Source organism: Oncorhynchus masou, chromosome 22 (assembly GCF_036934945.1).
Source record: "Oncorhynchus masou masou isolate Uvic2021 chromosome 22, UVic_Omas_1.1, whole genome shotgun sequence".
Lineage (NCBI taxonomy): Eukaryota > Metazoa > Chordata > Actinopteri > Salmoniformes > Salmonidae > Oncorhynchus > Oncorhynchus masou.
Window position 1 is genome coordinate 22207677 of NC_088233.1, and position 13786 is coordinate 22221462.

The following is a 13786-nucleotide window of genomic DNA, read 5'->3' on the forward strand; positions in this document are numbered from 1 at the left end:
CCGTCCGTATAATCTTATTAATTATGATCCAAAAGGCAAAACTGATCCCGAATCAGCACTCCTACTCAGACTCTTTATTAACACAGTCCCAGGTCTAACTATCCAACTCCGATAGTGTTGCGCCAGTGAATGTGATGCTGAGAGATCAGTCGTTGTTCTTCAGCATGCCAACGCAGCAGTGACAGAGATTCTTACCTGCTATTATCCCATCCATCTGCTCCAAGGCTGCTGCCAACATGTCACTGGCATCAGACATCATCTTCAACACTCAGTGGGCACCCTGGGAGAAAGAAACGGGACAAGGAACCATGAAGCTATATGTAATTAAGGGCTAGGAGTTTTTCCTGACCCACTAGAGGGTTAGTCAATACATGCCACTTATTATTGACTTCACAGGAGGTTGGTGGCACCTTAATTGGGGATGAAGGGCTCATGGTAATGACTGGAGTGGAAACCGTGGAATGGAATCAAATACAACAAACACGTTTCCAGGTGTTTGATGCCATTCCATTTGAGCCATTTCTTCCCTCAGCAGCCTCCACTGACCGACTTACTTTGCAGTGAGTGCATACATTCTTTGTATGTGATCCCTGTGGGATGGAACCCATGACCGTGGCATTGCTAGTGCCATGCTCTTGCCCACTGAGCCGTGGTCAGGAAAAACTGCTGGCCATAGGTATAGACTTGTAGTTACTTAGATGTAATCTCCACATCACTAGAGCAAAATCTCATAAAAGCTCTTGAAGTTAAAAAATACATATACATTTTAAAAATGAACTCTATGGAGTCTGAAAAGGTAGGAAGTGAGGGGTGGAAATTTCTGCTAAGAAATATGCAACACTTTCTTATCTTCAGTCGGCTCAGTGTTTCACAGGAAAATATAATTACTGGGTTGCTGACACAAAAGCCACTCTAAGAGATTGCTAAGAACCAGAATGTGCAAGGACATTAAAAAAAACATAGCTAGGTTCAGGCTATTTTTTATTTAACTAGGCAAGTCAGTTAACCTCTTGAAACTCTGGGGGCGCAATTTCCTTTTTGGATGAAAAACATTCCCGTTTTAAACAAGATATTTTGTCACAAAAAGATGCTCGACTATGCATATAATTGATAGCTTTGAAAAGAAAACACTGAATTTTCCAGAACTGCAAAGATATTGTCTGTGGGTGCCCTAGAACAGGAGCTACAGGCAAAACCAAGATGAAACGGCAACCAGGAAATGAGCAGGATTTTTGAGGCTCTGTTTTCCATTGTCTCCCTATTATGCTGTGAATGCGAGAGGAATGAGCCTGCCCTATCTATCGTTTCCCCAAGGTGTCTGCAGCATTGTGACATATTTGTAGGCATATCATTGGAAGATTGACCATAAGAGACCACATTTACCACGTGTCCGCCCGGTGTCCTCCGTCGAAATTGGTGCGTCATTTTCAGCTGCTGGTATTTTTCCATGGGATTCTGAGGGGAAAGCAGGCTTCCACGAACGGCATATCAATGAAGAGATATGTGAAAAAACACCTTGAGGATTGATTCTAAACAACGTTTGCCATGTCTCGGTCGATATTATGGAGTTAATTCGGAAAAAGTTTGACGTTCTGGTGACTGAATTTTCGGTTCGTTTCGGTAGCCAAATGTGATGTACAAAACGGAGCGATTTCTCCTACACAAAGATTCTTTCAGGAAAAACTGAACATTTGCTATGTAACTGAGAGTCTCATTGAAAACATCCAAAGCTCTTCAAAGGTAAATGATTTTATTTATTTGGTTCTGGTTTTTGTGAAAATGTTGTGTGCTAAATGCTACGCAAAATGCTAAGCTAGCTTGCAATACTCTTACACAAATGCTTGATTTGCTATGGTTCAAAAGCATATTTTGAAAATCTGAGATGACAGTGTTGTTAAGAAAAGGCTAAGCTTGAGAGCAGGCATATTATTTTCATTTCATTTGCGATTTTCAGAAATCGTTAACGTTGCGTTATGCTAATGAGCCTGAGGCTGTATTCACGATCCCGGATCCGGGATGGGTAGTATCAAGAGGTTTTAAGAACAAATTCTTATTGACAATGATGGCCTACCAAAAGGACTCCTGCGGGCTGGGATAATTTCACACACACACACACACACACACACACACACACACACAGCTCAAAAAAATAAAGGGAACACTTAAACAACACAATGTAACGCCAAGTCAATCACACTTCTGTGAAATCAAACTGTCCACTTAGGAAGCAACACTGATTGACAATACATTTCACATGCTGTTGTGCAAATGGAATAGATAACAGGTGGAAATTATAGGCAATTAGCAAGACACCCCCAATAAAGGAGTGGTTCTGCAGGTGGTGACCACAGACCACTTCTCAGTTCCTATGCTTCCTGGCTGATGTTTTGGTCACTCTTGAATGCTGGCGGTGCTTTCACTCTAGGGGTAGCATGAGACGGGGTCTACACCCCACACAAGTGGCTCAGGTAGTGCAGCTCATCCAGGATGGCACAACAATGCGAGCTGTGGCAAGAAGGTTTGCTGTGTCTGTCAGTGTAGTGTCCAGAGCATGGAGGCGCTACCAGGAGACAGGCCAGTACATCAGGAGACGTGGAAGAGGCCGTAAGAGTGCAACAACCCAGCAGCAGGACCGCTACCTCCGCCTTTGTGCAAGGAGGAGCACTGCCAGAGCCCTGCAAAATGACCTCCAGCAGGCCACAAATGTGCATGTGTCTGCTCAAACGGTCAGAAACAGACTCCGTGAGGGTGGTATGAGGGCCCGACGTCCACAGGTGGGGGTTGTGCTTACAGCCCAACACCGTGCATAACGTTTGGCATTTGCCAGAGAACACCAAGATTGGCAAATTTGCCACTGGCGCCCTGTGCTCTTCACAGATGAAAGCAGGTTCACACTAAGCACGGAACAGAGTCTGGAGATGCCGTGGAGAACGTTCTGCTGCCTGCCACATCCTCCAGCATTACCGGTTTGGCGGTGGGTCAGTCATGGTGTGGGGTGGCATTTCTTTGGGGGGCCGCACAGACCTCCATGTGCTCGCCAGAGGTAGCCTGACTGCCATTAGGTACCGAGATGAGATCCTCAGACCCCTTGTGAGACCATATGCTGGTGCGGTTGGCCCTAGGTTCCTCCTAATGCAAGACAATGCTAGACCTCATGTGACTGGAGTGTGTCAGCAGTTCCTGCAAGAGGAAGGCATTGATGCTATGGACTGGCCCGCCCGTTCCCCAGACCTGAATCCAATTGAGCACATCTGGGACATCATGTCTCGCTCCATCCACCAACGCCACGTTGCACCACAGACTGTCCAGGAGTTGGCGGATGCTTTAGTCCAGGTCTGGGAGGAGATCCCTCAGGAGACCATCCGCCACCTCATCAAGAGCATGCCAAGGCATTGTAGGGAGGTCATACAGGCACGTGGAGGCCACAACACACTACTGAGCCTAATTTTGACTTGTTTTATGGACATTACATCAAAGTTGGATCAGCCTGTAGTGTGGTTTTCCACTTTCATTTTAAGTGTGACTCCAAATCCAGACCTCCATGGGTTGATAAATGTGATTTCCATTGATAATTTGTGTGATTGTTGTCAGCACATTCAACTCTGAAAAGAAAAAAGTATTTAATAAGAATATTTCATTCAGATCTAGGATGTGTTATTTTAGTGTTCCCTTTGTTTTTTTGAGCAGTATATATATATATATATATATATAAACAAGCGAGACACCACAACACTACATAGAGAGACTTAAGACAACAGAGCATGGTAGCAACACCAAATGACAACATGGTAGCAACAAGAAGAATACCATTAGAACTTTTTTATTTATTTAATTTTACCCCCTTTTTTTCTTCACAATTTCGTGGTATACAATTGTTTAGTAGGTACTACCTTGTCTCATCTCTACAACTCCCGTACGGGCTCAGGAGAAACGAAGGTTGAAAGTCATGTGTCCTCCGATACACAACTCAACCAGCCGTACTGCTTCTTAACACAGCGCGCATCCAACCCGGAAACCAGCCGCACCAATGTGTCGGAGGGTACACCGTGCACCTGTTAACCTTGGTTAGCGGGCACTGCGCCCGGCCGGCCACAGGAGTCGCTGGTGCGCGATGAGACAAGGACATCACTACCGACCAAGCCCTCCCTAACCCGGACGACCCTCGGCCAATTGTGCGTCGCCCCACGGACCTCCCAGTCGCGGCCGGTTACGACGGAGGGACTCATTAGGGACTCTGATGGCACAGCTGGCGCTGCGGTACAGCGCCCTTAACCACTGCACCACCCGGGAGGCTACCATTAGAACTTAAAAGGATTCCTCTGACAACATAGCCGGTCTTGAAAACACATGGTTGGGTAGAATAGTTTACACTAAGTAGACAATAACTGTTGAGACAGAAATATGCGAGTGTAGACTTGCAGTTAATAAAGTCATGGAGGAGACGTGACAAATGGAGCATCATCATCTTAGAGAAATGTCATTCATAGATCTGTATTCTGTAAATGGACTCGTCTCCACAACACCGTAAATGTCAGTCATCATAAATAAGCTACAGTACTAGTGGCGCTGTGTGTATACAAGGGCGGCAAAACAAGGAACTGTAAATAACACAAGTATAAAGAAAATAAGTGCAGGGCATTCTGGACCAGAATCAGGTTGTAAAAATGATGATGTGCAGAGTTCATGTTTCTCTTTTGGAAAATACAAATAGCCAGACATCTTCGGATTCAGTAGTATCAAACATTGGAACAACTTTTGAGCAGCCATGTCGTAAATCCAGAGCAGTTTTAAAACAAAGCCACAGCAGCAGCTCTCGACTGTACACCTCAATAAGGAGCTGTGTTGATAAGCTTGTCATTTCATAATCTATCCCCCAGAAATTAGGCCCGGTCTGCTCAAAGGCAAGGGGAATGGAATCTCTGGTGCATGAAAATGAGAACACAGCCTCTCAAATTACACGTTTTTATTTTATTATACATTTAGTTGTTAAATCAGTTTGGCCAGAAAGAAAAGTGTAAGTAGTACTCTGGATTCAATTTGACTGCACATAATAACCATTAGTACTAGAGTGTTTGACAGGTGCGTAAGTTTAAGAATCATAACGCATCAAAAAAATAAAATAAACATGCACACAGTTTTGGCTGGAGCCATGAAAGCCCGTAAGATAAGGAGGATTTAGCAAAACATGAAAGTGTCGTGAGGCAACATCAAAATGAACAACTTTACTCCCTACTCTGGCACTGTTTCTTTTTAAACATGCAAACATTTGAACCTGAACGTGTTTTTAATACATGGCAGCCGGTGGGGTTCAAATGAACATCCAAACGAGAAATATGATCTCCTTGTGCTTGATGTGAAATGTTGGCCAATCTTAAGCCCTTCCTGTGTTCCCTAGGTTACCCTGTCAGGCGTGGGTTATTGGACACACATTTAGAATAATAATTAAGCCATTTACCCCATTTATTGGCACAGTGAGTGAGCCACCGCTATGGACACTGGACACTTTGTTTTGGAGACCAGCGAGGAAACATCTTCTGGGCCCTAGTTTGGAGAAAAGGTCCAAAAAGCACAGCAAGGCCATTCTCTCAGTCGAGCTTCCTGATCAAAAGGATGCGCACACACACACAGAGACAGAGAGAGAGACAGAGAGGGAGACAGAGAGAGAGACAGAGAGAGAGACAGAGAGAGAGACAGAGAGAGAGACAGAGAGAGAGACAGAGAGAGACAGACAGAGAGACAGAGAGAGAGAGAGACAGAGACAGAGAGAGACAGAGAGAGAGAGAGAGACAGAGACAGAGAGAGACAGAGAGAGAGAGAGACAGAGAGAGAGAGAGAGACTCTTCATCACTAACAATACAGGCGTTTTCTATGCCAAAACTACATTCTCTGAGAATTTATGTTTTGAGCTACAATGGTTTTGCATGAGTACGACACTGCTTTACAATTTGAGTCCATAAGGTTTTGCCTGCTTCTCAGACAATCACGGTCGATTGAGGCAGCCCCCCACACCGCTCTGATTCAGAAGGGTGGGGTTAAATGCGGAAGACACATTTCAGTTGAATGCATTCAGTTGTAAAATTGACTAGGTATCTCCCTTTCCCTTCCCACTGACCCACTCACACAGTGCAGTGTTCCCCATGGTATGGGCCAAGGTAATCTCCACTCCAGAGAGCTTTCCTTCACTGGCTGCTGACTCACTTCCTGTGGGGAGGACCCCAATGTGTTAGGGTGTAACACTGCTCTACTTTTTATGGAAACCACCCAGCCACCTACCACTGTCATTTCAGCATTCCTGTGGTCAACATCTTCCTTATGGAAAATACATGCAATGAATGCATCAGGATTTTCCCTGCTGACAGTGTTGAAAATGCTGTTGAAAACACCAACATCATACGTTGTTTTATCGTTAACAGATGATTTATGAGTCATTCATATCTTCCGCAAATTGTGGTGTGTAAATGGGAGATTTTGTTGAGATGATTTAGGCTACAGTAGCTAACAACCAAAAATCTCTGCCAAGGTTTTTGAGAGAAGGCCTGAAATTAACTTCACACTAACTTAGCGAGCTGTGTTAAGTAAATTAGTATTTAGCTGCTATTTTCAAAAGAGCACAAACATGTGTGCTCTGCTAACGCTACCCCCAAAAGGTCTCCATACATACTTTGGTGCTAATCAGCCATTTTAAAGTCATTAACAGGATTTCTGTTAAACACTTTCAAGAGTTGCCATTCTAACACCCTTTTATATTTTCTCTCTCCCAGAAATGTAATTCCAGAGTTCCTGGGGCAAATCTTTATTTAGTAACTTTCAGAAGCAGTTGTTTTTCTAAATAGTTTGGATTTGTATCAGGCCATTGGTTGAAGTCATTTCAAAAGGTAAAAATATTCCCAAACTCATGACCAAAAATAGAACTAGCCTAATCATGTCACCAAGAAAATGAACATCAGTGACAAAACTGTCATAAAGCACAACAAAAGTCATTCGCTTTTCTTTCTAAAAGTGGCATCTTCACTGATGAAAGCTGCAAAACGTTCAAAGCTTCGAAGGTTACAGAGAGACTGGAGATTGAAACAGTGTCTCACGGCAAAAATCAGCTAAAAAAAAGTATTTGATTTAATCTTTTCACTCGTTAGACAGCCACAGTAGACTGCACTTGACTCAGCACAATGCAAAAAAAGACCATGAACTCTTCAAGGTCAAGGGAAATATGCTATTAGGCCCCATTCCCACTAGGAGATATGAGGGAGAGTGAGGAGCGGGGTGGTGAAAGAGAGATCTACTTTTCAGTTCACATTACATCCTTAACTTACGTTGTCTGGCAATGATACATTCTTGGTCCGCAGCTCAAATTTACCGTAAATATCAAAGTAACCAGTAAGCACAAACTATTCAACAATGACAAACTTTCCTCGTAAACATATTACACTTAAGAAATAAGGCACATTGAAGGGCTGTTCTTAAGTACGTGCAATGCGGAGTGCCTGGACACAGCTCTTAGCCGTGGTATATTGGCCACATACAGTACCAAAACCCCAAAGTGCCTTATTACTATTACAAACTGGTTACCAACGTAACTAGAATAGTAACAATAAAATGTTTTGTCATACCCATGGTATACGGTCTGATATACCACGGCATTCAGCCAATCAGCATTCAGGGCTTGAACCACCCAGTTTATAATTAAGCAAAAAGGCACGGAGGGGTGTGGTATATGGCCAATATGCCACGGCTAAGGGCTGTTCTTATGTACGACGAAATGCAGAGTGCTTGGATACAACCCTGAGCATTGGTATATTGGCCATATACCACACGAGGTGCCTTATTGCTATTATAAAAACTGGTTAACAACTTAATTAGAGCAGTAAAAATAAATATTTTGTCATTCCCATGGTATACAGTCCGATATACCACGGCTGTCAGCCATTCAGCATTAAGGGACTGAACAACCCAGTTTATAATATTGAATACTGCAACCAAACCATATTACACTCTTGAATAATGCAAGATGTGCAGACAATTAAAGGGTTTATTTTCTCGTCTGTTGGCTACACACATTACATTTTAGCTTCAAGACAAAAGCAGAGTGGCTAAGAGCATTTCTTCAAGTAAAGTTAGCCTACCAAAAATGAATGATTAACCCGCTCATATGAAAATAAAAGTACAGTAGGCCTACCTTTAAAAAAATTAAGCCTGGTTTGTTTTATCAATATCATGCAAATTAGTACAAGTGGAATGCAACAAGTTGTTTTAAATGGAAGACCTACTGCCCCTTTAAGGGCTAGAATTTATTTTTTGTACCCAGTTGTGATTCTCACCAAAAAATGTTGCTCTCACACACTATTTAAATCCCACAATCAAATTAACAGTTAATGAAGCACTCTTAGCCTATGAATTACATATAGTAAACAAATAATCTGAACTCCAGTTGAAGTCGGGAGTTTATATACACCTAAGCCAAATACATTTGAACTTAGTTTCACAATTCCTGACATTTAATCCAGGTAAAAATACCCTGTCTTACGTCAGTTCGGATCACCACTTCATTTTAAGAATGTGAAATGTCAGAATAATAATAGGAGAGAATGATTTCAGCTTTTATTTCTTTCATCACTCTCCCAGTGGGTCAGAAGTGTACATACACTCAATTAGTATTTGGTAGTGTTGCCTTTAAATTGTTTAACTTGGGTCAAACGTTTTGGGTAGCCTTCCACAAGCTTCCCACAGTAAATTGGGTGAATTTGGCCTATTCCTCCTGAGAGAGCTGGTGTAACTGAGTCAGGATTGTAAGCCTCCTTGCTCACACATGCTTTTTCAGTTCTGCCCACAAATATTTTATAGCATTGAGGTCAGGGCTTTGTGATGGCCACTCCAATTCCTTGACTTTGTTGTACTTGAGCCATTTTGCCACAACTTTGGAAGTGTGCTTGGGATCATTGTCCATTTGGAAGACCCAGTCACAACCAAGCTTTAACTTCCTGACGGATATCTTGAGATGTTGCTTCAATATATCCACATCATTTTCTGTTCTCATGATGCCATCTATTTTGGGAAGTGCACCAAGTCTTAACTGACTTGCCTGGTAAAATAAAGGTAAAATAAAATAAATAAAATAAACATTTCTCCAAAAAGTACAATCTTTGTCCCCATATGCAGTTGCAAAACATAGCCTGGCTTTTTATGGTGGTTTTGGAGCAGTGGCTTCTTCCTTGCTGAGCGGCCTTTCAGGTTATGTCAATGTAGGACTCGTTTTACTGTGGATATAGATACTTTTGTACCTGTTTCCTCCAGCATCTTCACACGGTCCTTTGCTGCTGTTCTGGGATTGATTTGCACTTTTCACAAAGTACGTTCATCTCTAGGAGACAGAACGCATCTCCTTCCTGAGCGGTTTGACGGCTGCCTGGTCCCATGGTGTTTATACTTGCGTACTATTGTTGTACAAATGAACGAGATACCTTCAGGCGTCTGGAAATTGTTCCTAAGGATGAACCCTACTTGTAGAGAACTACAATTTCTTTTCTGAGGTCTTGGCTGATTTCTTTTGATTTTCTCATGATGTCAAGCAAAGAGGCACTGAGTTTGAAGGTAGGCCTTGAAATACATCCACAGATACACCTCCAATTGACGCAACTGATGTCAATTAGCCTATCAGAAGCTTCTAAAGCCATGACAATTTTCTGGAATTTTCCAAGCTGTTTAAAGGCAGTCAACTTAGTGTATGTCAACTTCTGACCCACTGGAATTGTGATACAGTGAATTATAGGTGAAATAATTTGCCTGTAAAAAATTGCTGGAAAAATTACTTGTGTCATGCACAAAGTCTTAACCGACTTGCCAAAACTATAGTTTGTTAACAAGACATTTGTGGAGTGGTTGAAAAAAAAAGTTAGACTTCAACCTAAGTGTAAATAAACTTCCGACTTCAGCAGTACATTAACATTTTTGTGCATCTTTGACAATCGCTAATCAACATCCAAAAACAGTATTTTTTTGTGAACCTGCACATCACCTCTCTTTTGTGGCACCAATGTGAGGGTTTATGGCAGGGGAAACAGTGTTGCAGTGTTTGGAGTGTTCACACTGCACAAAATATTAAGCGAACCGCACTGAGTCCACAAAAATTGGCTGAACGGGGCCAAGTTTTAAAACACCCTTGGTGATAGCTGGGTTCTCAACACTGCACTGGAGAATCCATTGGAAAAACAGAGTGAGGACGATTTACAGCAAGGCTATGATCTAAATGCATGCTTTTCAACCGTTCGCTGCCTGTACCCGCACGCCCGACTAGCATCACCACCCTGGATGGTTCTGACCTAGAATATGCGGACATCTATAAGTACCTAGGTGTCTGGCAACTGTAAACTCTCCTTCCAGTCTCATATCAAACATCTCCAATCTAAAATCAAATCTAGAGTTGGTTTTCAATTCCGCAACAAAGCCTCCTTCACTCACGCCGCCAAAGTTACTAAACTGACTATCCTACCGATCCTCGACTTCGGCGATGTCATCTACAAAATAGCTTCCAATACTCTACTCAGCAAACTGGATGCAGTCTATCACAGTGCCATCCGTTTTGTTACTAAAACACCTTACACCACCCACCACTGCGACCTGTATGCTCTCGTCAGCTGGCCCTCGCTACATGTTCGTCGCCAGACCCACTGGCTCCATCATCTACACGTCTATGCTAGGTAAAGCTCCGCCTTATCTCAGTTCACTGGTCACGATGGCAACACCCACCCGTAGCACGCGCTCCAGCAGGTGTCTCACTGATCATCCCTAAAGCCAACACCTAATTTGGCCGCCTTTCCTTCCAGTTCTCTGCTGCCTGAGACTGGAACAAATTGCAAAAATCCCTTTAGTTGGAGACTTCTCTCACTCACCAACTTTAAACATCTGCTATCTGAGCAGCTAACAGATCGCTGCAGCTGTACATAGTCCATCGGTATATAGCCCACCCAATTTACCTACCTCATCCCCATAGTTTTTATTTATTTACTTTTCTGCTCTTTTGCACACCAGTATCTCTACCTGCACATGACCATCTGATCATTTATCACTCTAGTGTTAATCTGCTAAATTGAAATTATTCGCCTACCTCCTCATGCCTTTTGCACACAATGCATATAGACTCTTGTTTCTACTGTGTTATTGCCTTGTTTATTATTTACTCCATGTGTAACTCTGTGTTGTCTGTTCACACTGCTATGCTTTATCTTGGCCAGGTCGCAGTTGTAATTGAGAACGTGTTCTCAACTAGCCTACCTGGTTAAATAAAGGTGAAATAAAATAAAAAATAAAATACTAAAAAGGCACAACGCCAACAACCCTCCCACCAAAACCCTATATTCAGCACATCTCTGGAGACAAATAGTGGCATGCCTGGCTGACACCTGCCCTCAACAGACTTCAAACAGACAGGCATCTCCACAACACTGTGCTCACTGCTCTTACGTTTTCTGCTCACTTTTTATCCACTGTAAGTTCACAGGTTTAGAAATCATGTCTGAACACTTTTTGCTGAGCAGTTTGGACATTGAATCACCCTTCAAGGCCTCCATGCATTCAACGTGTTAGTGCTGTATACGCAACGGCTCGACAACTAACAAAGCATGCTTAATTAAACCACAGCACTCAGCCCTGGTCTTGAAATGCCTCCATTGTCTCATCGTATGTAAACACAGAGCGTACTCCAGCTGAGCATGGCTGGCCTTGAATAGTGGTAGGGTGCTTACTCTGCAGGTATGTTCCACTGATCGCTCATAAACAACTGTTTGCAGCCAGTATTTACACAGTGAAAGCCAGATCTGGGTTCAAATACTATTTAAATCATTACAAAAACTTCAGCTGGGATGGATAGAGCTTGCCTGGTACAATGGAAGTCACAAATGCAAACCCCGCACATTTGGCAGGCTAAAGCAAACACTAAACATATTTGAAAGATGTCAAATAGTATTTGAACCCAGGACTGCTCAAAACACATTGCGTCACAGCGTCTGTTGATTCACAAGGATAATCCCAAGTAGGTTTGGGCAATATCCAGATTTTCATACCGTCATAATACAATTTCTGTACCATACTGGGGCATACGGTATTACCGAATGTGCACACAAGGTGTGCTACTTAAAAAATATATACATGTAAAAGTCATATACAGTGTACAAAACATGAAGAAATTCTTCCTAATATTGAGTTGTGTTCTTCATTGACTACAGCTCAGTGTTAAACATTATTGTGCCCCCAAGCTCATCACTAAGCTTAACACGGAACCCAAACTGGCTGAGCGAGTGCGCCATCGTGCATCCATTTATTTTGTCCCCCTACACCAAACACGATCACGACACGCAGGTTAAAATATCAAAACAATACTTGTGCTTCTAGTTCTAACAGCGCAGTAATATCTAACAAGTAATCTAACAATTCCCCAACAACTACCTAATACACACAAATTTAAAGGGGTGAATGAGAATATGTCCATATAAATATATGGATGAGCGATGGCCGAGTGGCATAGGCAAAATACTACATGTGATATAAGTAATCATTATTAAAGTGGCATTATTTAAAGTGGCATTGTTTAAAGTGGCTAGTGATCCATTTATTAAAGTGTCCAGTGATTGGGTCTCAACGTAGGCAGCAGCCTCTTTTGAGTTAGTGATTGCTATTTAACAGTCTGATGGCCTTGAGATAGAAGCTGTTTTTCAGACTCTCGGTCCCAGCTTTGATGCACCTGTACTGACCTTGCCTTCTGGATGATAGCGGGGTGAACAGGCAGTGGCTCGGGTGGTTGTTGTCCTTGCTAATCTTTCTGGCCTTCCTGTGATGTTGGGTGCTATAGGTGTCACGGAGGGTAGGTAGTTTAGCCCCGGTGATGCGTTGTGCAGACCGCACCACGTTGCGGTTGAGGGCAGTGCAGTTGCCGTACCAGGCTGTGATACAGCCCGACAGGATCCTCTCGATTGTGCATCTGTAAAAGTTTGTCAGGGTTTTGGGTGACATGCCACATTTTTTCAGCCTCCTGAGGTTGAAGAGGCGCTGTTTCACCTTCTTCACCACGATGTCTGTGTGGGTGGACCATTTCAGTGTCTGTGATGTGCACACAGAGGAACTGAAATAGTTCCACCTTCTCCACTACTATCCCGTCGATGTGAATAGGGGGGGGGGTGCTTTCCTGAAGTCCATGATCATCTCTTTTGTTTTGTTGACGTTGAGTGATGTTATTTTCCTGACACCACTCCGAGTGGCCTCACCTTCTCCCTGTAGGCTGACTCGTCATTGTTGGTGATCACGTCCACTACTGTTGTGACGTCTGCAAACTTGATGATTGAGTTGAAGGCATGCATGGCCACGGAGTCGTGGGTGAACAAGGAGTACAAAGGAGAGGGCTGAGCACACACCCTTGTGTTGTTTCCTACCTTCACCACCTGTGGACGGCCCATCAGAAAGTTCAGGACCCAGTTGCACAGGGAGGGGTTGAGACCCAGGGTCTCCAGCTTGAAGATGAGCTTGGGAGGGTACTATGATGTTGAATGCTGAGTTGTAGTCAATGAACAGCATTCTTACATATGTATTATTTTTGTCCAGATGGGATAGGGCAGTGTGCAGTATGATGGCGATTGCATCATCTGTGGACCTGTTGAGGTGGTATGCAAACTGAAGTGGGTCTCGGGTGGCCTGTAAGGTGGCGGTGGTATGATCCTTGACAAGCCTCTCAAAGCACTTCATGATGACACGGGGCGGTAGTCATTTAGTTCAGTTATCTTTGCCTTCTTGGGTACAGGAACAA

General features: G+C 43.2%; 1 protein-coding gene across 8 annotated transcripts in view; it reads right to left on the reverse strand.

The window, feature by feature from the left end:
• LOC135509187 (liprin-beta-1-like) overlaps positions 1–13786 on the reverse strand; it is a 56608-nt gene that overhangs the window by 31800 nt on the left and 11022 nt on the right. For 5 of the 8 annotated variants that reach the window (XM_064929632.1, XM_064929634.1, XM_064929633.1 and 2 more), the window contains exon 2: positions 196–280. In XM_064929632.1, the coding sequence (XP_064785704.1) occupies positions 196–259 (64 nt within the window). In that variant the 5' untranslated portion in view covers positions 260–280. Of the gene's footprint in view, positions 1–195; positions 281–5455; positions 5599–13786 lie in introns of all 8 variants that reach the window. The other 3 variants (XM_064929627.1, XM_064929630.1, XM_064929628.1) reach the window with 3 other exon arrangements.